The sequence below is a fragment of the Pseudochaenichthys georgianus genome, chromosome 4 (genome assembly GCF_902827115.2).
Source record: "Pseudochaenichthys georgianus chromosome 4, fPseGeo1.2, whole genome shotgun sequence".
Classification (NCBI taxonomy): domain Eukaryota; kingdom Metazoa; phylum Chordata; class Actinopteri; order Perciformes; family Channichthyidae; genus Pseudochaenichthys; species Pseudochaenichthys georgianus.
In genome coordinates, this window is record NC_047506.1 from 43,796,621 (window position 1) to 43,822,904 (window position 26,284).

Below are 26,284 nucleotides of genomic sequence, written 5' to 3' on the forward strand. Positions count from 1 at the left end.
GGCCTTGTTTCTCTCATGAAGGAGACTAGACAGCTCAGCAGAAAACCAAGGATTGTCTCGTCCCTTTACTCTAAATGTACGCAGGGGTGCATGTCTATCAATGATCTCCATAAAACCAAGATAAAAAAAAGACCATGCGGTTTCCACATCAGCACATAGATCGATTTTACCCCAATCAAAATCAAACAGATCATGCACAAAACCCTGCTCCACAAAGTGTTTTTTGTCTCTCTTAATGATAATGCAAGGTTTAACCTTTTGGACCTTTGTGTCACTAATTGTGGCTACAACACAGTGATCACTCAGATCATTTGCAAATACTCCCACAGATGAATATTTATGGAGAACATTAGTTCAAATGAGATCAATTAGGGAGGATTTATTAGGGGACTTAATGTTAGGGTGAGTAGGACTGTCCACAATCTGAGTAACATTTAAAGAGATACAAAGGTTTTTAAAATCCTCTGACACTGCAGTTAACCAGTCCCAGTTAAAATCTCCAAATAGCACTATTTCCTTGTAGTCTAGTTGTGATAAAAGATTTGCTAGTGAAGACAAGGAGTCTTTGACAGCTGAGGGGGGTCTGTAACAACTCACCACCATGACCTGTTGACCCTTTGCCACTTCTATATTTATGGCTAAAAATTCAAATTGGTTACTGATCGATTTGGAAACTAATGTGGTTACACTGAACTTATTCTTAACATAAATGGCAACGCCACCACCTTTATTAGGCCGGTCGGTACGATACACATTAAAACCATTTAAGGCAATGTCAGAGGCCAAAATAGACTTGTTTAGCCATGTTTCTGATAAAACAATGACGTCAGCGTCAGTCGATTTTGCCTAGATACGGACAAAATCTGGTTTACCTAACAGACTGCGCACATTCAAGTGGATGAAACCCAACCCAGACCTAGCTTTAAAATCAGCAGGAGTAGCGATCTGACTACTACTACTGGGCGGACCAGGGTTAGGTTGTACATTTCCTGACAGTAATAACAACAAAAAAAACAGGCATCTTTTCCTCTTAAATGACACGAATACATTGTCATCTAATTTAGAAACACCGGAAAAGTCTGCGAGAGTGTGATTAGAGCTTAAGAAGCAGTCCTGAAGAACCATCATCGCAGGAAAATAAAAAAGACAAACATATTTTGTCGAGCAGATTGTCTGTGACAAGGCAACCGGTAATTGTTTGAGCAACACATCCGAACCTTTGCAGGGGATGCCCACTGCGGGTGGCAGAACAGACCTGAATCCAGTAGTCTTCTCAGAATGACTAGAGATCTTCTCATAGTCCAAAACAGTTAACAGGCACAGCAGAATCCCGATATGGGCCATTTTCCAAGACCAGCACACAGTATCCGCGATGTTCCTGGAGCAAAATCAGTACAGCAGCAAAGGACAGGCGAAAACAGCAGCGTGGAAGCGCTCCGGTCCCTCCGTGGTATCCCCGAGGTGAAAGCAGGCCTCTGCAACAGCAGAACCAGGACAGGTGGAAAGCAGGCCCCAGCGGTGGTAAAATCCTCCTGCATACAGCAGCACACGCCCGGTGGAAGCAGGCCAAGCCCGAAGCGTGGATCCACTCCGTCTCTCCGCGACGTTTTAAATGTTGAAGTTAAATGCATCAATCTGGTGCACTTTGAGCACAAAATGAATTTATGGATACATCTCTCAACACTCTATGACATGGAGCTGTATATTTTTCAATGATCCAAACATCTTTAGAATATGATCAAAACCAATAACAAATCATTTAAACTTCTGTATTATTATCTTATGTTACCTAGTTAGCATTCTTTCTTTTTATGTATGCATTACTAAACACTCCCCTTTTAAACTGCTTACTGTCCTATAGTAGCCTACACATTGGAATGATTTCTTACTTTATTTTGTACAACTAGGCTATATTAAATAGATAAAGGTGTGTTTTCTCTCTCTCTCTCTCTCTGTCTCTCTCTGTCTCTGTGTCTCGCTCGCTCACAGAGGCTGTGTGCTCCTCCGTGGCGATGATGGCTTGCGTTAAAAGATAATAATAAACTCCTTATGAAGTGGTGAGGTGCCGCTCCACATTGCTTTTCTTCCTGACTGCAACGCTGTTGTGTCTGTGTGTGAGAGCGTTTCACATGTGTGTATGAGAGATTTTTACATATGTCTGCAGATGACTTTGGTTTCAGTTGTGTGTGTGTGAGCAGGCTTGGATTGGCCATCAGGAGATTTGGGCCGCTGCCGTTGGTGGGCCGCTGCCGTTGGTGGGCCGCTGCCGTTGGTGGGCCGCTGCCGTTGGTGGGCCGCTGCCGTTGGTGGGCCGCTGGCGGGCCGCTGGCTCTGGCATAGGTGGGCCGTGGACTTTCACAGCGCCGGTACCGCATCCGCCGCCGCAAACAGGCTCTGGCGGCTCCGGCAGGTCCGGTGCAGCGGTGCTATGAAAGTCCACCGCCGTTGCGAGTCTCCGGCTGTAATAATCCACTACCGCCCGCGAGGACCCAGATTCGATTCCGGCCTGAGGTCCAAAACATATATTTTTTAAATAAAATAAAATAATCTCCCCTTCATCGCGTCCATTCGCGACCCACCTATCACATCTTTGCGACCCACCAGTGGGGCGTGCACCACACTTTGAGAAACGCTTCTTTAGAGTCAGTTGTAAGTTTACATTCGGTATGACTTGTTATGATTCAATGTGAAAGAGTATACTGCTCAATAAATAATGATCACTTCACCACCTCTATTGACATCTAGGCGCTTGAGAGTGAGTCAGAGGCAGAACACAGGAACAGTGGAGAGAGGTCCGTTGCTGAAGTGAGTGATGATAGGGAAATGACAGTTTAGAGTAAATTGGGATATGGACTCTCATCCCAGAATGTTAAGGAAATCAGTGGGGATATTGAACAGGAAACATTTCAGTCAAGGGGCATCATATGACCAATATAGACAGAAGAGCAACATTTATTTGAACATTTAAGTCGATACAATTCCTAGGTGAACTTAACATCTGTATGGAGTGAGATCAGTCTCAATGTTAATAAATGCTCACAGAAGGATTCACAAATGTATTTTGAGATTTATATATAAATGACTCTCCACAACAATATCTCTCAATGCACTCAAATATTTATTGTTGTATATAAATGGGCATTTAAACTGCTTTTTATTCATTCAAAGACGGCTCTGAATTAATAATCAAATATGTTTCCTTTCTTTACTACTGGATGAAATTACAAAATGTACCCATCATTTTCCTCATGCTAGTATAGCCACATAAAAGTATCAAACCACCTGTTAAAATGCACCAGAATACAGGAAATCTATTTTTTTTTTTGTGGGGGGGAATCCCCAAACCCCCCGTTAAAAATGTCCCCCCCACATTCAAGATGCTTCCTACGCCCATGACCTGTAGCCTACCATATCACACTGAAGTAAGGTGGTTGAGCCGAGGTGCCGTGCTGAAGCGTTTTTCTGATCTACGCGAGGAAATTGGACAGTTCATGGAGAAAAAGGGTAAGCCAAGTGCATGAATAAAAAAAAATAATCCTACCGGCCCACATTTGTAAGTGTTCCGGCCACTCCCTTTTTTTTTTTTGCTTACCTAAATCCTACCGGCCCACATTTGTAAGTGTTCCGGCCACTCGTGTTCCGGCCCAGCCCAGCCCAGTGGGGTGTGGCCAGGGTTGGGTTGTAATGGAATACATGTAACGGCGTTACGTAATCAGAATACAAAAATCAAGTAACTGTATTCAGCTCGTGTTACATTTGAAAAACGAGTAATCTGATTACAGTTACTTTCGTAAACCTGAAGTGAATACATTTTGGATTACTTATTGGAATTATTGGTGGAAAGATTTCCTCACAACATGTAATATTCATTACTAAAGGTACAGCCTTGTCTGGTTTCTTGCTCAAGGGCACCACGGCAGGGCAGGAGGTGAACTGGGACCTCTCCAAGTAGAAGTCCACACTCCAAATAGGTCTGTTCGGGGACTTGAACCGGCGACCCTACGGCTCACAGTCCAAGCCCCTACTGACTGCCATAGATTTAGTCCCTAATTTTGCTCTCAAAATGGACCAGATTGATGCATTTAACTTCAACATTTAAAAAAATAATCTTCCCGGGGGAGCTTGCCCCCGGACCCCCCTAGAGGAGGTGAGGTCCATCACCTGCCCACACCCCCTGTTAAATTGTCTCACCCACATTGAGGATGCTTCGTACGTCGCCCATGTTTTATTCCATGTGTCAAGTCAGGCAAATTGGGTCAAAATGTTATTGCATCAATGATCTGTTAACATTAAAATCACTAAATATATGCCGTAACTATTTTTGCTCTAGGCAACTCAAGGGCTCAATGTGATTACTATATGAATAATTGTCCAAAATAACATTAAATGCATAGGGTTTTTTGTTAAGTAACATACTTTCGTCGCCGGCCAGCCGATACATGCCGCGCATTAAGTGGGCCTGTCTGTCAATTAATCCCCGGGCCACTTTTTCCCCCCAGTCCGCCCCTGGACACAGCTGTCAAGTGGTGAGCCTGCTCATTTCCCTCATCTAAGAAATGTGCATATGACATGAGACGGTACAAAGACACAATTACGGAATTGCTGCGGGAGTTTGAGCGGCGGTTTCGGGTCTTTGGTGAGCTTGAGACAGAGTTTTCAGTTTTTCGCTCGCCATTTGCAGTTAAGGCTGCGGATCTGCCCGTCGACATATAACATGAAATAATCGATTTACAATGTAATCAGGATTTAGGGCACATTTTATCGGTATCTTTTGCCAGGATTGCCCAAATTGACAGCCCTGGCAGCACAAGTTTTGAGCATGTTTGGGACCACCTACCTTTGTGAACAGGTTTTCTCTGTAATGAACATTCCTAAAACAAAGCTGCGCTCAAGACTCACACACAAGTGCCTGAATGAAATAATTAAATTGGCTGCTATTCAGGATTTTAAGCCTGATATTGATGCCCTTGTGAGGGCTAAAAGATGTCAAGTTTCAGGAGCAAATTAATCAGTGAGTTGACCTACTGTTCTGTGACCTCAGTTCTGTGAAAATAAGAACCTACTGAAATATTTGAACATTTTATATTATTCTGTCACTGAACATTGTGTATTATAATGTCAATCAGCAGCTTCATTAGGCAAACAATAGTTTGATTTGATGTGACACTGTGGCTGCACTGCCCCAACTTTCAATATAGAAATTCTATATTTTCAAGGCAAGGGAGGTAACTCAACTCCTCACTTAATAGCTCCCACGTTTTTATTTGTATTTTGTGGAAACTGTGATCTGTTGTAAAGAACATGTGTGTAGCACTTGAAATTGCACTTCTTTGTCTTAATAAATGTCAGTTTGTTCATAACGTTTTGCGTCTCATTACATGTGGACATTTTCCGAATGTACTTGTAGCCTACTTATTTGCACTTAAACAGAAATATTGTCGTTATGTAGAGCCTGTGGGTTATTATGCTATGATTTTACTGGTCCGGCCCACTTTAGATCAAAGTGGGCAGTATGTGGCCCCTTACCTAAAATGAGTTTGCCACCCCTGGTGTAGGCCATCTAATATTTGTCACTGTGTAGGCCATCTAATATTTGTCACTGTGTAGGCCATCTAATATTTGTCATTTAAAAAGGCCAGGAGACTCTAACTAGTGTTAAGTGGCCCAGTTTCTATTGGTGCACATCAGCTGCAGAGAGCTAACTAATTAAAGGGGCGTGGCCCCACAGCTGTGACAACTCAGCAATCAGGTGTCCATTTTAGGTAGCACTTTCCAGGAGTGTCAGGTTCAGCGTCAGATAGACGAAGACAATAGAGTCCTATTGGAGGCATAAACATGTGTATATTCTCCATTCCTGTTCATGTGTCTTATCGCAATTATTACTGGCCCCGTGCATCTCCTAATCGCTATAACCGGCCTGCTCTCGTCTATCCCACGTGCTCCACTGAGATCCAACATCTAGTTACAGGTGGCCTGTGGAACTGCCAGTCAGCTGTTCCTAAGGCGGACTTCATCTCTGGCTACGCCTCCCTGCGGTCTCTGGATTTCCTTGCTCTCACTGAGACGTGGATTACTCCATCCAACACATCCACCCCAGCAGCTCTCTCCACAGCATTTTCCTTCACCCATACACCCAGACCCACTGGCAGAGGAGGTGGCACTGGTCTCCTGCTCTCTCCCAAATGGAGCTTTTCCCTCTTCAAGCTACCTACCTTCACTCCTTCCACCTTTGAATTCCATGCCGTCACAGTAACCATCCTATACAATTAACCATTGTTGTTCTCTACCGTCCACCAGGCGCCTTGGGGGACTTCTTGGAGGAATTAGATAATCTCCTCTCACACATCCCTGAAACTGGCCCTCTCACTGTACTTCTCGGAGACTTTAACCTCCAGACAGGGAAGACATGTGAACTAACATCTCTTTTAACCGCCTTTGCTTTCTCACTGTCTCCGTCTCCACCGACTCATAAAGCTGGCAATGTCCTTGATCTCATATTCTCAAGGAACTCCTCTACTTCTAACCTCTCTGTAAACCTGCTTCACACCTCGGATCACTTCTTCATTTCATTCTCTCTACCGAATTAGAAGAGATTAGTTTGTTATTTTTGGAAAGGTCCAAACATAACAAACTAATCTCTTCTAATTCTGCACCTGTCCGCCGTAACCTTCGTTCCCTCTCCCCCTCTCCCCCTCTCCCCCTCTAGTCTTACCTCATCGGTGCTCTCAGCCCTCCCTTCCTCTGGACTCGTTCCAACTCCTGCTTCCAAACTCTGCTGCAGAAACTCTCCTCTCTACTCTCTCATCCTCTCTGGACTCTCTCTGTCCTCTCACATCTCGGCAGGCTCGTCAGTCCCCTCCTGCTCCCTGGCTAAATGACGCACTGCGTGCTAATAGAACCGTCCTTCGGGCAGCAGAGCGGAAACGGTGGAAATCCAAACACCCTGACGACCTCCTAACCTCAGGCTCTCCTCTCCTGTTTCTCTGCTTTGATCTCTCAGGCAAAAAGCACTTTCTTTCAAGATAAGATCCAATCTTCCTATTCCAATCCCAAAAAACTATTTTCCATCTTCTCCACCCTCCTGGACCCCCCCAGATCCACTTCCCCCTCCTCACTTCTTCCAAGCGACTTTGTTAACTACTTTGAAAAAAAGGTTGATGATATTCGCTCTTCATTTTCCCACTCACCATTACTCACCGCTGGGTCACCAGACCCTCCTTCCACCCGCACACTAACCTCCTTTTCCCCTCTCTCTCCAAGTGAGGTTCTTACCCTCATTACCTCTGCCCGTCCTACCACCTGTCCTCTGGACCCTATCCCATCAAACCTCCTTCAGACTATCGCTCCTGATATTCTACCGTTTCTCACCCATTTCATCAACACTTCTCTAACTTCTGTTCACTTTCCAAACAGTCTCAAGGAGGCAAGAGTAAACCCTCTCCTAAAGAAACCCACTCTCAACCCGTCTGATGTTATAAACTACAGGCCTGTCTCTCTCCTCCCATTCCTGTCGAAAACACGCTGTCTTTAAACAACTCTCCTGTTATCTCCATCAGAACAACCTTCTGGATCCGCACCAGTCTGGTTTCAAGGCAGGTCACTCCACAGAAACTGCTTTCCTTGCTGTCTCTGAGGAACTGCACACTGCTAAAGCAGCCTCCCTCTCCTCTGTCATCATCCTGTTAGACCTGTCTTCTGCATTTGACACGGTGAACCATCAGATCCTCCTTCGCACTCTCCAAGAACTTGGAGTTTCAGGCTCTGCACTTTCCCTACTCACCTCCTACCTCAAAGACCGCACCTACAGGGTAACTTGGAGAGGGTCCGAGTCCGACCCTTGTCAATTATCTACAGGGGTCCCTCAGGGCTCTGTCCTTGGTCCCCTCCTCTTCTCTCTGTACACAAACTCGCTCGGATCTGTCATTAGCCCGCATGGTTTTTCATACCATTGCTACGCTGATGACACTAAATTAATTTGGTCTTTTCCCCGATCTGAAACCCAGGTCGTCGCACGCATCTCTGCTTGTCTAGCAAACATCTCTCAGTGGATGTCTGCTTACCACCTCAAGCTCAACCTTGACAAGACTGAACTGCTTTTTCTTCCGGGAAAAGATTGTCCCACTACCACCTGTACCACTAACACCTCTGTTGTTTCCCCGACTCAGACTGCAAGGAATCTGGGTGTGACCCTAGATAACAAACTGTCCTTCACTGCAAACATCGCTGCAACAACCCGGTGCTGCAGATACACTCTTTACAACATCAGGAAGATACGTCCCCTCCTGACCCAGAAAGCGACGCAGCTTCTGGTCCAGACTGCAACTCCCTCATGGCTGGTCTACCTGCATGTGCCATCCGACCTCTGCAGCTCATCCAGAATGCAGCAGCTCGTCTGGTCTTCAACTTTCCAACATTTTCGCAAAAATAAACAAAAAACAAAACAAAATAAACAGCACTGTCGTGGCTTGCTTCCTTATCTTTCCATTAAGCCACTAGACGCTTAAACAGACCGTTCTATCTCGTTTCTTTCCTTTAAATTACTCACAGTTTGAAGTGTTGCTTGGCCTCCGATGGTTTAGATCAGGGGTACTCAAATACAAATCTTAAAGGTCCAAAATAAATGTTTCAATAAGACAAAGGTCCGTTTATTACGGTCATTCAAACTTTTAAACAATTGCAACAAGATTCTTAACACGAGGTTGCAAAAACAAAAATAATCTGTATGCAGCAGTTTTCATTGTTATTGTGTCATGCTTGACCCCTCAGAGTCGCAGTGTAAGAGCTGCACAGTTATGGGTTCGTCAGGCCCAACACATCTTCAACAAACTCCCCCTTTGCCTCATCATAAAAACTCACAAACACCAGCAACTGAGAAATGTCAGTGGTGTCAGTGGACTCATCCACAGCTAAGGAAATGCACTGTGCATTTTTTATTCCATCACAAAGCTGATTAATTAAATCACCAGCCTGTATTTATGTTCTGGTTGCTGGTATGTCCTATTGCTGTGTTTTTTGGTGTTATGTATTTGTTTGTATATTTTTTTTGCACACCGGGACAGAGTTGCACTCTGCATCTCGTTATACTTTGTGTATAGTGACAATAAAAGGCTTTAACTTTAACTTAACTTGCTGTGGAATCTGAGAGGGGGATTTGCTTGATTTTACCTGTTATTTCCTCTTTGTCATCATCATCATCATCATCATCATCATCATCATCATCATCATCTTTATTTAAAGAGACTCTTGGTCCATTATTACAAAACATACAACACTCAAATACAAACTAAAAAAAGGCAGCCATACCAATGTTTCCACAGAGGTGACTGGTATCGTACAGCACTGAGACACGGATTTGAAAGCAGCATAATGACAGAGTTATGAGAAACATTCAATCGACAGATGAATTTGTACATCAGACCTCTCAAAAGAGCATGGAACGTGTTGACTCGTGCATTACAGAACATTTCACTTGCACTGCACCACCTTGGTTTTCTAAGCAGTATACGCAAACAGTCATTATATGCAACCTGGAGCTTCCGGAGGCTCGCCTTCTTATACTTGACCCACAAGGGGGCAGTATAGAGAGGAGTGCAATACGCTCTAAAGAGGTTCACCTTAACCTTATCTGAACACCAAGAGAATTTTCTAGCCAACATGTTGGCTTGTATATATAAGACACGCCGCTGTCTATACATGTCATCATCATCAGCCATTTCATCTGTGATGATGTGTCCCAGATACTTCGTGTTACAGCAAACAGACAGCACCTGTCCTGACAGATAGAATGTTGGAAAACAAAGGTTCTTATCCCCTTTTGCTCTGCAGGTCATTACAGCGCTCTTCTTAACATTGTATTTAACGTCAAATTTGACTCCGTAATCAGAACAAACATTTAGCAACTGTTGAAAACCAGCACTGCTAGGAGAAACAATTGCCAGATCATCGGCATACATAAGATGGTTTACAATCACATTACCAATCACACACCCTGTTTTACAGACACTTAAATCATCCGATAGATCATTCATATAGATATTAAAAAGGCTCGGTGAGAGGAGCCCCCCCTGGCGGACTCCATTACCAACACCAAATGGCGCCGAGACTGCATTCCCCCATTTGATCCGCATGCTCTGGTTGGCATACCAATAAGCCAGGATCCTAATTATACTGTTAGGCACACCTCTTTGTCTCAATTTTAAAAACAGTTTATGATGGTTAACTCGGTCAAAAGCCTTCGAGGCATCAATGAAACCAATCAGAACAGTGGAATTCTGTCTTCTATATGTTTCTACCATTTCCTTCAAAGCATAGATGCATAGCTCAGTACCATGCTTAGCCTTGAAGCCAAACTGGTTATCTGAGGTACATAAATAAGAACATAGTCTATCCAACAAAATTCTTTCCAGGACTTTGGATAACACACTGGCCAGAGCAATTGGTCTATAGTTATCCAAGCTCCCTACCTTGCCCGCTTTGTCCTTAATGACAGGGACCAAGGTAACCGTCAACATGGAGTCTGGCAACATACCATGAGTCATGAGGCCGGTAAAACAAATGGCAAGAAGAACTGCAACCTTCGGGCTTGCCAGTTTAAGGTGCTCTGCAGTGATTCGGTCAGAGCCGCATGCTTTGTTATCAGCTAGCTGTTCAATTGCTCGATAAACCTCTTTAGCTGTGATTCCCACTGTGTCACTTTTCACAACACTACCAACTTTGTAGGGGTCACTTTTAACACAATTAAGTATAGTAGAGTAATGTTGCCTCCACATCTCAGCTATGTTATCGGCTCCAGATACTCCCTCTATGGTACACGGTAATGACGTACTGGCCCTGTTCAGAGCTCTCACCTCCTTCCAGAAGCCAGTCACATCATTATGAAGGAGCTTTTCAGCCATCGAGTCCGCTCTCAATGTTTCTGTGTGTTTGTTGACATAACGAACTGCATATTTATATCTAGCATGTGTACGCTTTTTGAGATCCAGGACAGGCCCCTCTCTGGGCCTTCCTGCCTGGACCCAGGCCCCAAAAGCATTCTTGGCTTCAGCGTATTGATCAGCCACATGTGTATTCCACCCTGGCTTGACGTTGTGTCTCTTCCTAGAGTAGGTACAGCACGGTATACTGGCCTCCCATACAGCTCCCACAATACAATCATACATGTTACAGAGGTCTTCACGGTGAGAGCTTTCATTACAACCCACATCAACACACAGAGTTGCCACTTTGGGTAGATATACATCACTTAATAGGACATCAGTTCTCCCATAGTACAATAGCCTATCCTCATTTGTGAGCTTGGACCAGTCCACTTTAGTGGTACAGGCATGTTTAGCCTCCTGAGACATCTCAGGGAGACTATCACAATCTAGTGACATTATAAAAGGAATGTGATCTGACATTGATGCCTCATACACAATCTCAATTGATCTTACAATGTCATGGGCATTAGCGGTGCTTATGCAATGGTCAAGCCATGAAGTTGTATGCCAGGCCTCGCTTATATATGAATAGCTATCTGTAGGCAGAAGTATTTGGCTTGATAATATAAGATTGTTATCATCACAAAACTGTAGCATATGCTTAGCAAACAAGGACCTTTTGTCTGATATGTCAGCATTCATATCACCCACTACATAAACACTGGAGGAATGATTATCAACAATAAAAGAATGTATAAAAGCAAGTCTGTTCAGGTATTCATCTTCATTATGCTGTGACTCATATGGTGTATATACATTGAGAATGCTAAACTCCTTGTTATTCATTTTGAATGTTGTGTTTGCCTTCAACATGGTCTCCATCACTTCAGTCATGCATTCTTTTATACTTCAGTTATTATCCAGTGGAAAGCCCTTACCTACTAACCTAGTTAAATCAAAGTGGTTACTTTCTGTTGGCTGGGCAGTGTAGTTTTACACACCGTCTTATTTGACTTTCTCAGGACTTAAAACAGTTTTTTCGGGGCAGAACCCCTCAAAGAAAAAAATATATTTACACACGTAAGGTCATCATCTTAATAGTTTTGTATGCTCATCCGTGAGCAGAGCATCAAGTTGACATGTCTATTACAGCTGAATGTGGCGATTACCATCTTGTTCAGAAAAACGCCTTAAAAACATATTAAGATCAACAGCTTTAGTGCGTTTTGATTCAATGCTGAGTACAGCCAAACTGACAGTCTCTTCTCTGCCAGTGTAGACCGCAAATACCTCATTTCTTCAGTGCTTGGGTCCGAATGCTTCTCGTTTTGCGCCATCCCGTTCAAATGAAATCGCCGCCAATCATATGTCCACGCTCGCGCCAGGACCGGGGGAGGGGTTACATGACGTGCATCTTGTGCTGCATTCACTTGCACTCGGAAATTAGAGACTTTCTCTCATAAATGTCCGATGAGCCACAACTTTTCTTTCAAAAACAAAGCTGCCAACTGGGGTGGCAGCTGGGGTGGCAAGGCCTATTTTTAGGGTGTCAGTTGCCACCCCGGTAGGTGAAACTAGGCTACTAGCTACAGTACAGATGGAACTAGATGAGCTGCTCTCTCCACAGGTTGCCCATCACTGTGGCTTTAGTACAGGCGCCGTGGGAAATGTAGTCCTTTATAGTGGGTTGACTACAGACGTCATGGATCTCCTTTAAAGATGGGTATTTCTCTGGATGGGAGTAATGTTAAGCGTTGCTCCTTCATTAGCATTTCAGTGATTTCGTTTTGTCGCTGCATTACTTGAATAAAGTCATTGCTTTCTGTCCGAGAGCTTTGTCAGACTTGGATGGAGTGATGCTGCTGTGCTGATGCTGCTGTCCTTGTTGTGGGCCCTGGTTGTAATACTTGGTCATGACCACTAGGGGCTTCATGACTTGAGTTCATTGAATTTGAGTATATGAAACTCTTTTTATTATCCTTCTCCACAGGTTTTCCTTGGTTCTCTTCATCCTGGAAATCCTCATTTTCAGCCGGCTGACCAGTGTCATACTGCTCCTCCCCACATGAGGGTCAGGATCAGAGTCATCATCCTCAGAAGCTTCCAATGTTTTAATTTTGGCTGTTGCAGCATCAATATCAGTTTGAAGCTCAAGCTTTTCCATTTCAGCTCTGATATTGGCTTTCATTGCTTCCTGGTCAGCTTCTTGTTTTTCAAGTGAGTGTTTCTGTGATAAGGCAGCAGCGCGTGATATGAGCGCAGCTCTCTCTGCCTCCGCCTTTCTTCTTACTGATGAAGCTGTTGAAGATGTATTGCTGCCACTAGAACTTTTACCTTTTTTGCTTATCATGCCCACTGATATTGCTTTATGTGGACTTGACATACACTGAACAAAAATATAAATCCCATTTTTCATGAGATGAACTCAAAGATCTAAAACATTTTCTATATACACAAAATAACCATTTCTCTCTATAATATTGTTCACAAATCTGAAAAAATCTGTGATAGTGAGCACTTCTCCTTTGCCGAGATAATCCATCCCACCTCACAGGTGTGTAGGGTTGGGTATCGTTTGAATTTCCACGATTCTGATTCCGATAATACATTTCGATTCCGGTTCTTAACGGTTCTCAATTCCGATTCTTTGAGGGGCAGGTTAAAAAAATTATACATGCTTCTTCCACCAAAAAATTACATTTATTCGAGAAACTTTTACACAGGTTAGTTTACAGTAATATTCACATTAATCAGTCTGTTTATATTCACTGCTATGTAACTGTAACTTGAGAACCACTGAAACAGTCCAACTTTTAAAGGAACCCCCCCCCATTTAAAAACAGTTCAAGCATATTATCTGCCTTCTCAGGCATACCGGGAAGACGTTTTTGAACATTTTAAAGTAAAATGCTTCAATCTGGTGCACTTTAAGCAGAATTACTAAAGACTAGATCTAGGGGGTACAACTCTAAACACCCATATGAAAAATATCGGTTTACATTTTAATAATTAAATAAGTAATAATTTGAACATAACCAATAACAATAACAATAACAGGTAACGTATTTTATTTTTGTTGTTCATTCATATCTTATTTTACTATTTTATTTATGCATATTTTTTTATTTCCAGTTTAAAACGATATGTCTGGTTTACTGTCCTATAGTATACATTGGACTGATTTCAAACCTGTTTTATCCCAATAATTATAAAGGAGTGCCTTGGAAATATGTGTTTACATAAATTGTGATCAAAACGTTTGAGACCCACTGAGATAACTTAGGATGCATTCACACCTAATAGTCCGCTCTCTGGTGCGCACCAGACGACAGTTTGTTACATTGTTTCATTCTTCAGAAGGTTCGGTTTACGTTCACACGGGCAAAACTCAAATGGACTATAAACTTTAAACACAAGTCATGTGCTCGGAAATGCTGTTCAACCATTGGTCAGACATTAAAGGGGTACAAACGCAAATCCCGGCAATTTCTAGAGGAGTCTCCGGCATGGAGCATCGGCACTTTCGGCAGTTATTCTCATGCTGCTGTTAGTCTGGAGATCAACAGACATATGATTATATAATCAGACAACGTCCGTTAAAAAACTGTATTACATGGCTTTGTTTAATACTCGATTCTGATTGGTCAATTCAAAACACGTGACACGTTTTTAATCCAGAACAGACAGACCGCTGTCAAGGATTTATTGACCGTTGTTAAGGACGCTCACATCTGCACAAAGAAGTCCGTTCGATTTAACTGTATACAGTTTGGCTGAAACTAACTGACAAGACAAGAGCGACAAGAAAACAGCGGAGAAGTAACGGGCAGAAACCCTCCTTTTTACGCAGCGGTCCAGACATAGGTCAGACGGCGACACATATTCAGTTGCCAGTTACTTTGGCATTAGGGCAGGGATATCTAGATACGTCCCAAGGTTTGACATAATGAATTGTGCTACTTTTAAAGCAAGCAACGATTTTCAAATCTGTAATCATGAAGCTCCTCAAAAACGCGATCGAAGCAGTTCCTGCCGTTGCTACGTTAGTTCAAACAGTAACAACGGACTATTTTCTTAGCGGATACATGTAAATGTAAATACATACAACTATTTTTTAAATCAATAAAATAATTTTCTAAATCCACAAAAGCATTTCAATTAATATTGGGAGTCATGTCGTTACTTTGTTGAGAATGTGGCCATGTAATAAGCGGCATAATGTGCAGCAGCGCGGTCATTATGGGGAAAAGAACACCTTCATGCCGATCTAGATCCTTCCGCTTCACGTCGGGCTCCTGATCAGCCTGTCGGTGTTCTTTTCCTGCTTATCCATGAGAGACGTTCTGCAGAGGAGGGGCGTTTCACCGACGACAGGTGTTCTTACTTTTATGTAGCTGACGGAGAATGTTTACTTTACACGACACTGTTCAACACTTAATTCTGCTTTACTCTTTAACTAAACAACCGCGGATGTCTTGAAAGACTCTTTCGCTAAAGATTTTTGAAGATATCCGCGTTCTTGTGACACGTACATACTGCGCTTCCTATGTTTTGGTGCGGACTGCGTTCACACCAGCAATGAACCGCTCCAGAGTTCGCAAGCAAGCGCTCCGAGACCACCTATTTTAGCGGACCAGAGTCCGGTTGTTTAGTTCACTTAAGAGGTCTCGGGCTGCGTTCACACCGACCCAAATGAACCGCACCAAGCGGCTAAACGCACCAGGGTTCGATTCAACCGGACTCTACAAGGCAGGTGTGAACGCACCCTTAGACTAAAGTCAACTATCTAAACACTGATAGTCCTTTACCTCACTGAGCTGTAGTTATCAGCCTCACTGGAGAGGACTCTCCCTCCACATCATTGTAGAAACATCTTCTTCTTCTTCCGTTAGAGCAGCTAGCACCAGATGCAAATAACAACAGCGCCCTCCCTTTCTCCCTCGCTCGCTCCCACGCTCACTCGCACTTTGGCTGTGAGCTGCGGGTGCCAGATAAGCCAACATACCCCATTTTCATCACTTACAGCGCCCATCGTACAGGGCAAATGAAAAGTGTAACTGGGAAGAAAAGGGTGTTACATTTACTTAATTATGAATGTTGTTACATGAAGGCGAAAATTAGGATGAGCACCAACGGTCAAAACATTTTTTTCCCCTCCCAGAGCTGTCAGCGCAGCGCCTCCACAGATCTGGCGCCCTAGGCGAACATCTATAACGCCAGTGCAACGTCACGGACCGGCCCTGGTCTCAGGTTACACTGTAGGAAGTGTAGGTACAACCAGAGCCATAGAGAGATAAGAGTTACGACACACTTTGATGTCGCCGCCAGCCGGTCACGTGGTTTATGTATGCCGGGATAGTTCAAAACGCACTTCCGTGGCAATGCTTCTCTATGGCAAAAACAGCACAAACATGGTCAAAATAGTCATAGATTAAACCAACGCTGTTATTTTTTAAAGATTGCTTTCATATTTACATGATGTGGTTACACTTTGTATGGATTGGCAATATTTACAAGTTTCGTTATTTAACGATATTTTGAGGGGAAAGTGTGGTAGCACAAGCAGGCTATGTTGCTGTCACTGCCAGGGCAGTCACGTCCGTAGTATAGTTACGCTGCGCTGTCATGTTCTTATATGGGACAGACAGACAGCAGCGATTGCGTTATTGAATGGTAAATATATATAAAAAAACACACACACCCAAGTACTGTTTCAGCTGTAATTGCATTATTGCATACTTTTTATTGACAGTTTTGCATTTGGAGAGGCAGGGTGACAACGGAAAGCTTGGTAGCCTATTACTTATTAAGAACAGTGTATGGAAAAAGTGATGTGTGTTAGAACAAAACAAAGTCAAATGAATGAGAAGGAGAACAAAGAGGGTTAGGGTTCAACAGAAAATGATTAATTCAGCCAAAAAACACAATTTTGATTAATCTAAAGTGTAAAACAATCTTCAACACAGACCAAATTAGTGCCCTTGGACAACAAAATATATGGTGGGGCAAAGAAACGATAAATTAAATTGAGAGAGTGGGAGACTGAAAATGATTACTATGATAAATATTCAAACTATTTACAAAACTATTTACAGAAGCTCCTGTTGAACCATGGTTCAACAGAGCAACAAAAACAGGTTTGTCAACAATAACAATTAAAATGACGAGGCCACTTTGCCAGGGGGAGGCGATCCAGCGACGAGACAATAAAGCAATTCATATTAAGTTCTGTTGAGACACCACAGGATATAAAACCTTCCAAGCGATGACCTCTCCTCACCTTTCACCTGTATTTCCTCAGGAGACTCAGGTCCTTCAACGTCTGCAGCACAATAAGCACCCACCCACAATTGTTGTTCGCACAAGCATAATTGTGCGAACAACAATTGTGGGTGGGGGCATTTTACAAATATTTACAAACAACTATTTACAAAAAAGCAACTATTTACAAAAAAGCAATACAGAACTCTAGTCTAGGGCATCCAGGGGCCTAATCATTTTGAAAAAAACAAGAAGGTTCCTTTGTGAAAGGGACATCCTCTTCATCTGCTTCCTGGGCCCTAAGAAGCAGAGCAAGAATAGGAACAGTGTGAATAATGGGAGAGAATACAGTTGGGAGCAGACTGAACAGAGGACAGCAATATTCATGTTAAAATGTTTGCACAATAAATATTATGGCACTTTCGTTTATATTGCATTTTAATAGATCAGTTGTCATACATAGCATTTGGGTGCTCTAATCGATCCGAGAAGGGGTTCCGGATGTATGGCTTCCTAAGGACGTAGAGCGAAGGAAGAGATGGATGGCAATGGTCAACAGACAAAACCTGTGTCTGACAGAGGACAATAACAGCAGAAAACTCTGTCATGTAAGTAATGTTCACAGAGGTGACATGACTTGTTAACATTTTAAAGGGCATCATATTTCCAAGTGTAGAGAATTATGACTCTTCAATGACATTTGAAGTGTGCAGGGGAAACTGATCAAACCTACCTACCCACAGGTACACTTTGAAGACGACCAATATATTGGCAACAAATCAGGAGGAAATTTGAGGTTGAGGCCAGATGCTGTTCCAACAGTATTTATACATCGGCCTAAACCGAAAAGGAGGAAATCCACGTCAAGGAGTATGCCTCCAGCTGTCAGGAATAATGACCACACCTATTACTGCACATCAAACATTGGTATGATATATGAAGCTAACAATGTTTCCCATGTTATATAATTCAAGGATAGACTACACTCCTAATGCAACTTTCAGATTATACAGCTTCAAAAATACCAGGGTTCAGGGATTCTCTGAAGATTCATATACCACATGTACATCATCTTCAGATCTCTTCATACTGTAACATTGCCAATAGACGAACTTAGATGAATGTCACTATAGGAGTGTAGTGTACCCTTACATGACAATAGGTGCACATGTAAAGGCAGCATACACATATAACAGCAATTGCCTTGTTATTGTTACAGAGATTCAGGGAGATATTGAGGTGGAGTTCCAAGGGAATGAAAGGGACATCACAGACAGAGAGAGTGAGACAGGTGTCAGCAGACTGCCAGGGGCCAGTATGTCAGGGGCCGACAATCAAGAGGCCACCTTACCAGAGATCAGTGTGCCAGGAGCCAGTCAGTCAGGGGTCAGCTATGAAGAGGCCAGTTTGCCAGGGTCAGGTGCTCCAGGGACCAGACTGCCAAGGGCCAGTTGTGACCGGGCTCACGTGGAGGATCAAATGAGGCAACTGAGAAGGGAGAGATTACTAAGAAAGAGAGCAGAGAGGGCTCTGGTAAACCAGAAGAGAATTCATTCGGCATTAAAAAAAAAACACAATTTGATTCATCTAAAGTTTCAAAAAATCTTCAACACAGACCAAATTAGAGCACTTGGGCAATCAAAAAAAGGTGGGATACGGTGGGGGAAAGACACCGTTAAAAAAGCAATACAACTAAGGTTCTGTTGTGGCACTACAGGATATAAATGAGAGAGCTGGTCTGCTGGTATTAAAATAATTGAAAAGGGGTGCACTTTACCGTCAGTCAGATGAGGTTTTCACCCGTGTTCAGAACGTGGAGCAGCTGTTCCGTGTGAGGATGAGCGATTCCTTCATGGAGTCCTCAAATGCAGTGTCACAGCTGGAACAAGAACCCATGTTGCTGGACAGCAACCTGCCCTCATGCCATGACCTGAAGAAAAAAAATCCTCTCAACATACATCAGGCTGAGGTTAAGGATTGCATCAAAGTGCATCAGGGCTGAGAGGAAGGATAAACATAAAGGGTATCTTGGCAGCAAGAGTCAGATTAAGAAGGCAAAGAAGACCTAACAGACCTCTGCACCGAAGGTCATAACATCTAGGCCACTGCCAAACACCTTACTCTGCCACACACCTATTCCCGGTCCTCCGTCAGCAGCCTCCAGCCTCCTCTTCCTTCAGCAGCAGCACCCTCCTCCAGCAGCAGCCCCCTCCTTCAGCAGCAGCAACAGCCATATGAGGCTGACATATGAGGCTGAATAAAAAAAAGTGCTAATTATCATTTTAAAGTGTTTATTTTGTTTAAAAATAAACATTTTGGATGCATGACCATGTTTTAGGCTCATCCTTCATTCACTGCTGTAGAGTAGCCTATTCAGTAGCTGAAATATCGAACTCTTTTGAATTGTCAACTGCCTGCCTGTCAAAACGGGGGTAAAACAGAGCTGATCCAGATTTGCTGCAGTCATGACAACATTAGTAAAATGTTGGCTGGCTTTACATCGAACTCCTGGCAAAGTTCCACCCACGTCCCAACCTATCGTCCCCATATACAGTCGCTAGCTGAATCCCCTCCCTCAGCTGTGTGTCTGTGTATTCAGCAGGATGTCTACGAGAGTGACTCAGAGTAAAGTTGTTATATATATATATATATATATAATACATACAATGGCACTGTTCTAGCGGTAAACACTGAATGAAGAACATGTCAAGCTATGTGCTGTATCAGAATCAATGCGCGACATGTTTTGGAAGTAATATGGTCTGTGTTTACATTAGCAAGCATCGCTAACACTCAGAGCTAACGCTATTCTGGAGAGAGTATGTGTAAAGAAGCCAAATATAAAAGTTACTGTCCTTGTGGTAAACCCGTGAGAGAGAAAGCGTTTGAGCTCCATACTGTTTCAGAAATAATGTTGGATGTGGTTTGGAACATGATATGGCGTTTAATCACAGCAGCGTTTATCTGAGTTTCAGGGGCGTGGCCAGCAGCAGCTCCAAAGGGGCATGGCCAGCAGCAGCTTGGTTACATTTAAAGGGGCAGACCCAGAATCAGCACTTTAGTAACAGGGCTGAAATAGAGGGGTATGAGGCATGCAATGGGTGATCTGTTTGGTATTTTGAGCAGAACACTTAAGGGCAGTGGTGGTGCCAGAGATTTTCTCTAGGGGGTGCTGTGGGGTAGCTTGACGTTTCATAGAGGGTGCTCAAACATTAAGGGTTTCCCATTAATGCACCAGCACTACAGTTGAATGTTCTACTGCAACACTCCCCACACGCACACACAGTGAACCCGCGACTGTTACAATGAAGGCTCGGTAATCAGCTCACGGCATATAGGTGTAAGCAGGGGTAAAGTGCTATTTTTACAAGTGGGGAGTGGACCTCACCTCCTCTATGAGGATCCTCACCTCCTCTAGTGGAAGATTTTTTTTTAAATATTGAAGTTAAAAGCATCGATCTGGTGCACTTTGAGAGCAAAATGAAAAGATATATGGATATACAGTATCTCTCAACATATTATGAAACAGAACTGTAAACAGATTTTATATTTCTTTATAGATATTTTACAAATCACTCCCCTTTTAAAACAAACAGTTTGAGACTCACTGAGATAACTAGACTAAAGTTAACTATCTAAACACTGAGAGTCCTTTACTTCACCTGAGCTGAGGTTATCTGAGACTCTCAGTCTGACAGGAGAGAGTTCTCCCTCCACCTTGTTGTTGAAAAAGCTCCTTAGCCTATATCCGTTAGCTTGGCTAGCTAGCACCAGATGCTAACCACAACGATCTCCGGTAGATACCCACTGGTGCGCGAGGCGAGCTCTCTCTCTCGCTCGCTTGCGCACGCACACAAAATGGCTCGTGCCACACACACACACACACACACACACACACACACACACACACACACACACACACACACACACACACACACACACACACACACACACACACACAGAGAGCAGAGCTTGAATTAAACACGGAGCCTATTATGTGCAGAATCCCTCTCGCTTTCAGTTGGTTTTGATTGAGTCCACACGTGGACGTTTAAGGACTAAAAAACGATCCATTTGTCACTTTGCTGTTAGCAAATAATGTGGGGCTCCAGCTAACAGGAAGTCACTCAAGTGTCACAAAGTAATTTAGCCTATGGGTAGGTCAACAATCTAATGGGTGCTGGCCATTGGCCTAATCATATCACCTGTGTTGGCTCTATGTTTTTGGTCAAACGTGTATTTGTTTCACATTTGCATTGATGTAATCAATAATTTTTCTGATTTAATTTAATAAAAATAATAATAATAATTTTCGGAAAAAAATCAAAAACATATTTCTTGGGGGTGCTTAGGGGGTGCTTTGGCAATCCTGGGGGGTGCTTCAGCACCCCCTAGCTCCCCCCTGGCGCCGCCCCTGCTTAAGGGTCATGTTTTGTATAGATATGGCCCTATAATATATTGTTCTAATATAGCATAAAAGGTGAGCTTTAAGATGGTCTTTTTTTAGATGGCTGACTTCCCTATCATGTTTCATATAGTTCAATAAAAAGGAAAATGTGAAGTTCGCATTTTTGCATGTCATTTGCAATGGACATTACCTAGTCCATTGGAAATATAAAATGGGAAATGCAGTTGTTTTTGGAACAAACATAATCGCAGCAGCAGCAGCAGCAGCAGCAGCAGCAGCATGTTAATTACAGCTAGACCTGATTGCCTGGCTGACCTCCTGGTCACCCCCCCACACTAATGAGCTCCCTGGGGCAGCACAGACAGACATGACTGAAACCATAATCACCAAACCTGCTCTGACACTTATTGAGTGTTTAACAGTGGAAGCCTCTTGTCTCTCATTTAACACACTCTGTCTTTTTCTTCTCTTGCAGTTGGAAAGACGTCTCTGATCACCCGGTTCATGTATGACAGCTTTGACAACACGTATCAGGTAGGTTCTACGGCAGAGTGAATATATTTGGTTTCAGTTGAATAGTCATCAGGACATAGGAAAAGAGAGTACAGTGCCAAGAGGATTACACTGCACTGAGTGACGTTATTGTGAAGTGCGTCTGCCTTCGTCAAACTACAATTTTACCTAACTGACTACTAAAAGCACATCTTAATATTTTCCCCCAGTGTTGTACTCAAGTCACCAATTCACGAGTCCAAGTCACTCTCGAGTCACCACTTTTCGATTCCAAGTCAGAGTCACCAGTCGGAGTCGGAGTCGAGTCCAAGTCCGAGTCACCCAAGGAGTGTCCGAGTCGAGTCCGAGTCATCATTACCTGTGTTCGAGTCCGAGTCCAAGTCACCCAAGAAGAGTCCAAGTCTGAGTCACAAGTCTTCATGTATTAATCTTAGTGGATATATGTGTTGAAATGTAGCTGTAGCTCCTCTACATTGCTTTTATCCTGTCATTTTACACTATTTGTCTATTGAACTGCTGTGAAGCGAGTTTGGCTACAATTCTTGTATAAAAGGTGCTATACAAATATAAAGGTTATTCGGCCTACTAATATTAATATTATTATTATAATTATTATTATTATTGTAAATGACCTTTGATATGTCTAACTATATTTAAAATGTCTTACCTTTTAGATAAGTGATTATATTTGTATGCCAATATTTTTCCTATGGTAAAGTTTTCGATTTGCACTTTTATTTTGATAGTAATAAGATCGGGACTCTTATTTTGAAGGAACTTTTACCGGAAGTCAATGGACAACGGAGCAGTGTAAACCATAGACTGTATATATAAGTGTAAACACACATGTATAATGACGGATAGATGACAAATAAATTAACATATACTAAATAGTTACATTGGGTTTTTAGCACCTGGCTGATAAGGGCACAAGCTCTTACGTTGGTAATGATCAGTGGTGTAGTGGGCGTTGGGCGCCGTACCCCCACTTATTTGGAACATGATCTTTTTTGCAGGCAAACATTTTTTACTTGACTTCTTTTCTAAAAAGAATATAATTCACAAGAAATAATTCACAAGAAGAAAGAGGCTAGCAGCACCGAAGCTACGTGTGTGTGTGTGTGTGTGTGTGTGTGTGTGTGTGTGTGTGTGTGTGTGTGTGTGTGTGTGTGTGTGTGTGTGTGTGTGTGTGTGTGTGTGTGTGTGTGTGTGTGTGTGTGTGTGTGTGTGTGTGTGTGTGTGTGTGTGTCAGCACTGTCTGCTGCTTATTTGGAATGTAGGCTAGGCCTAATCAGAATAATTTCAAGTCCAGATTCAATGTTGTTTGCATAGGTAGGCTATATTTTTCAGGATAAGTGAAGTTAATTTCAGGACAACTTTGGGAATTTTGTTTGTTTGTTATGAGTTTTAAATAGATTTTGAAAGTGGAGATAGAGAGAGAGAAGCAGCTTGGTGTGCTTACTGTAGTTGCAATACTGTAGCTTATTTAACTCAGGCCTATACATTGTTGCCAGTGTGTCCATGGTTTTGAGTCTGTGTGTGTGTTGAGCGCAGCGCCGTCTGCTTTTTGCAGTACAGTAACTAAAGTAGGACTAAGCATACCGGTAGTTTCTGTGGACCTGTCTGCCCGTTTTGTGAGTGCACTGCGCGCGTGCGCACTTGTGTGGCATTGTTTGGGATGACTAATTAAAATAGCGTCCCCCCAGTAAAAAAATTCCCACTACACCACTGGTAATGATTGTATACAAGCAAGGGTGTGCAATAAACAGATACCATCAGTTGGAGAGTCCAGCATCATTCAGCCGGGGATGCTACAATTATTATAGTGAATGTTTACATTAGGCTATATCAATAAATATTAAGCCCCAGAAAGCACATGGCTACTTAGCATGCAAAATTACGTCATTCTGCATGTTAAGCAGGGGCGGCGGGTGCTGTAGGCTAGGGAAGGCTAAGCCTTCCCAAATATGTGTGTCACTGCATCCTGGTAAAATACAAATATAATGTATAATGTCTGTGTCTTTGACATTAGCGCTGCTAGCCACCTGTGCCCTGTACTACGAAGCCAGTTCAACAGACCCTGGATATGTTTGAGTAACAAACTAACAACAACAACAAACTAACAAACGAGATCTCGCTAAGCGGTCCTACGACGCTGGTTATCAACTCTGTAAATCAAGCCAGGGTTTCTCTCACCAGCTGAGAGCGCGTTCACGTGAAAGGGGCGGGATTAGCTACATTTGACCAATCACAAACAGGGACAAGTGTACTGACAGCGCAGCGTCATACTTCATTAATGAAAAGTAAACTAATATTAGACAAATATGAGCTTTAAACCTCCATGACTTAAACATATAATCCAGGATACAAGCCACAGAGCTGCACCTGCAAGGTGAATACAAAACAACTGGTTTAAAAATACCTAGGCCTACCGAGTGTTTGAAAGCGTATAGTTTTATGATATCACTGCCCCATCTAAGACACGAGTGGATCTGACTTTAATTACATTTGACTCGAGTGTTTCGTCAACATAATGTGTTGCTTAAAATAATACTTCTGCATCCAGTCTGTGACACTGTGAGTGTTGCACGGCCAGATACGGCTGGAGAAGCTGACTCAGATAAGGAAATATATGATATTATATGATATTATATGATCGATGATCTGATTGATGATGTAATATGACGTCTTCTCTGCATACGGCAGTTTAAACTGTATTTCCTTTATCCTGTAATATAACTTGAGAGATTTAAACTCCGCACACTGAGTTGATCTCTTTTCTATAGACGCCGGAGGCGGGCAGCGTCAGGTAAAAAAAGTTATTTAGCCTTCCCAAACCTGAGCCTCACGCGCCGCCTATGATGTTAAGTTACCATGTGCTTTCCTGTTATCAGCTGAATCTTTATTGATTTGATCACATTACTCTGATGATAGTGTTCAAGACAGCCTACAGTATATGTCTGAACTCGATCCTTATAGGCCATAAGGTGAACCCTGTTATCGTTTCATCCCGCTCCACAGAAGTGGAACTACACAATCTTTAGTTCATAAAAAAGAACGAGTCATGCTTATCCACCCAAAAAAAGTTTGTCGCTAAAATTCCTGTCAATTCTTCTAGGCACGTAATTATTGGCTGAACTAGTCCCTTCAAAGCGTAATAATATCTTGGTCAAAAGTAGTGCCACGGTCCGTCACGTGATCGTGCTACACCAATTGGGTAGCTGCATATACCGGTATCAACAAACAGATTTGGAAAAAATGGCGACCACCATGATTTCATCGAGTAGCGGGGACGAGGAAAACGCACCAGAAAGTCTCAAAGTCAAAATGATCAACACACAAACATTGTTACATGCATATTACGTCTGTGAAGCACGAAAAGGTTGATTATTTTACCAATATCACACTGCAGGTCTTCAACAACATCAACAGACTGTACACCCTCCATGACAGTGGCATTGATTTTGAAGTTACAAATACAATATTATCATATTACAATAATAATAATAATAATAATAATAATAATAATAATAATATAATATATATATATATATATTATATATATCTATAATAATAATAATCTATATATATATATTATATATATCTATAATAATAATCTATAATAATATAATATATATATATATATCTATAATAATAATCTATAATAATAATCTATAATAATAATAATAATGTAATTCATCAAATTATTATATGATGAATGAGTAAATAAATGAATCAATGGTCATTGGTATAAGTACTGCATTTTATTGATCTAAATTACTTAACGTAACAAGTTAACCTTCTTCTTGGACGCAGCTATGTATGAAATCAAGTCATGTTTATTTTAAGAGTGCATTTAATGTACAGGGTAACAACAGACAGACAGACAAAAAGTCCTCAGTCTAATGGAATAATCCACGAGCTCAGCCAATGAACCTAGCGATGCGAACATGGTAGTCCAGGAATGTTGTTGTAGCTGGAGTTGGCTGATAAACGCTGCTAGCCAATGTTGATTCGATGGTCAACTCTGTTCCCAGATAGTAAAACCTCTCACAAATACCACGTATATAACGCAAATACCTCGGACTTAGTGATGTATTAAGACATATGACAAAACATGACATAAAACAAGCATACAGCACTGTTTAGAATCCATTTGGTCTGGTTTAGCGTAACCATGTAG

General features: G+C 42.4%; 1 protein-coding gene and 1 long non-coding RNA gene across 5 annotated transcripts in view; one reads left to right on the plus strand and one right to left on the minus strand.

The window, feature by feature from the left end:
- The window catches only part of rab6ba (RAB6B, member RAS oncogene family a), a 131,068-nt gene that overhangs the window by 29,046 nt on the left and 75,738 nt on the right, over positions 1-26,284 (plus strand). For all 3 annotated transcript variants that reach the window (XM_071203016.1, XM_034081607.1, XM_071203017.1), the window contains one exon: positions 22,064-22,122. In XM_071203016.1, the coding sequence (XP_071059117.1) occupies positions 22,064-22,122 (59 nt within the window). The remainder of the gene's footprint in view (positions 1-22,063; positions 22,123-26,284) is intronic.
- Positions 17,520-19,034, minus strand: LOC117445760 (uncharacterized). Of its 2 annotated transcripts, none has more exons than XR_004552039.2 (4): positions 18,958-19,034; positions 18,532-18,668; positions 17,918-18,017; positions 17,520-17,752 (listed from the first exon to the last, which is right to left on the minus strand). It is a non-coding gene; the product is annotated as an uncharacterized lncRNA (long non-coding RNA). The 2 variants fall into 2 exon arrangements; XR_004552040.2 differs by having other exon boundaries at positions 17,914-18,017.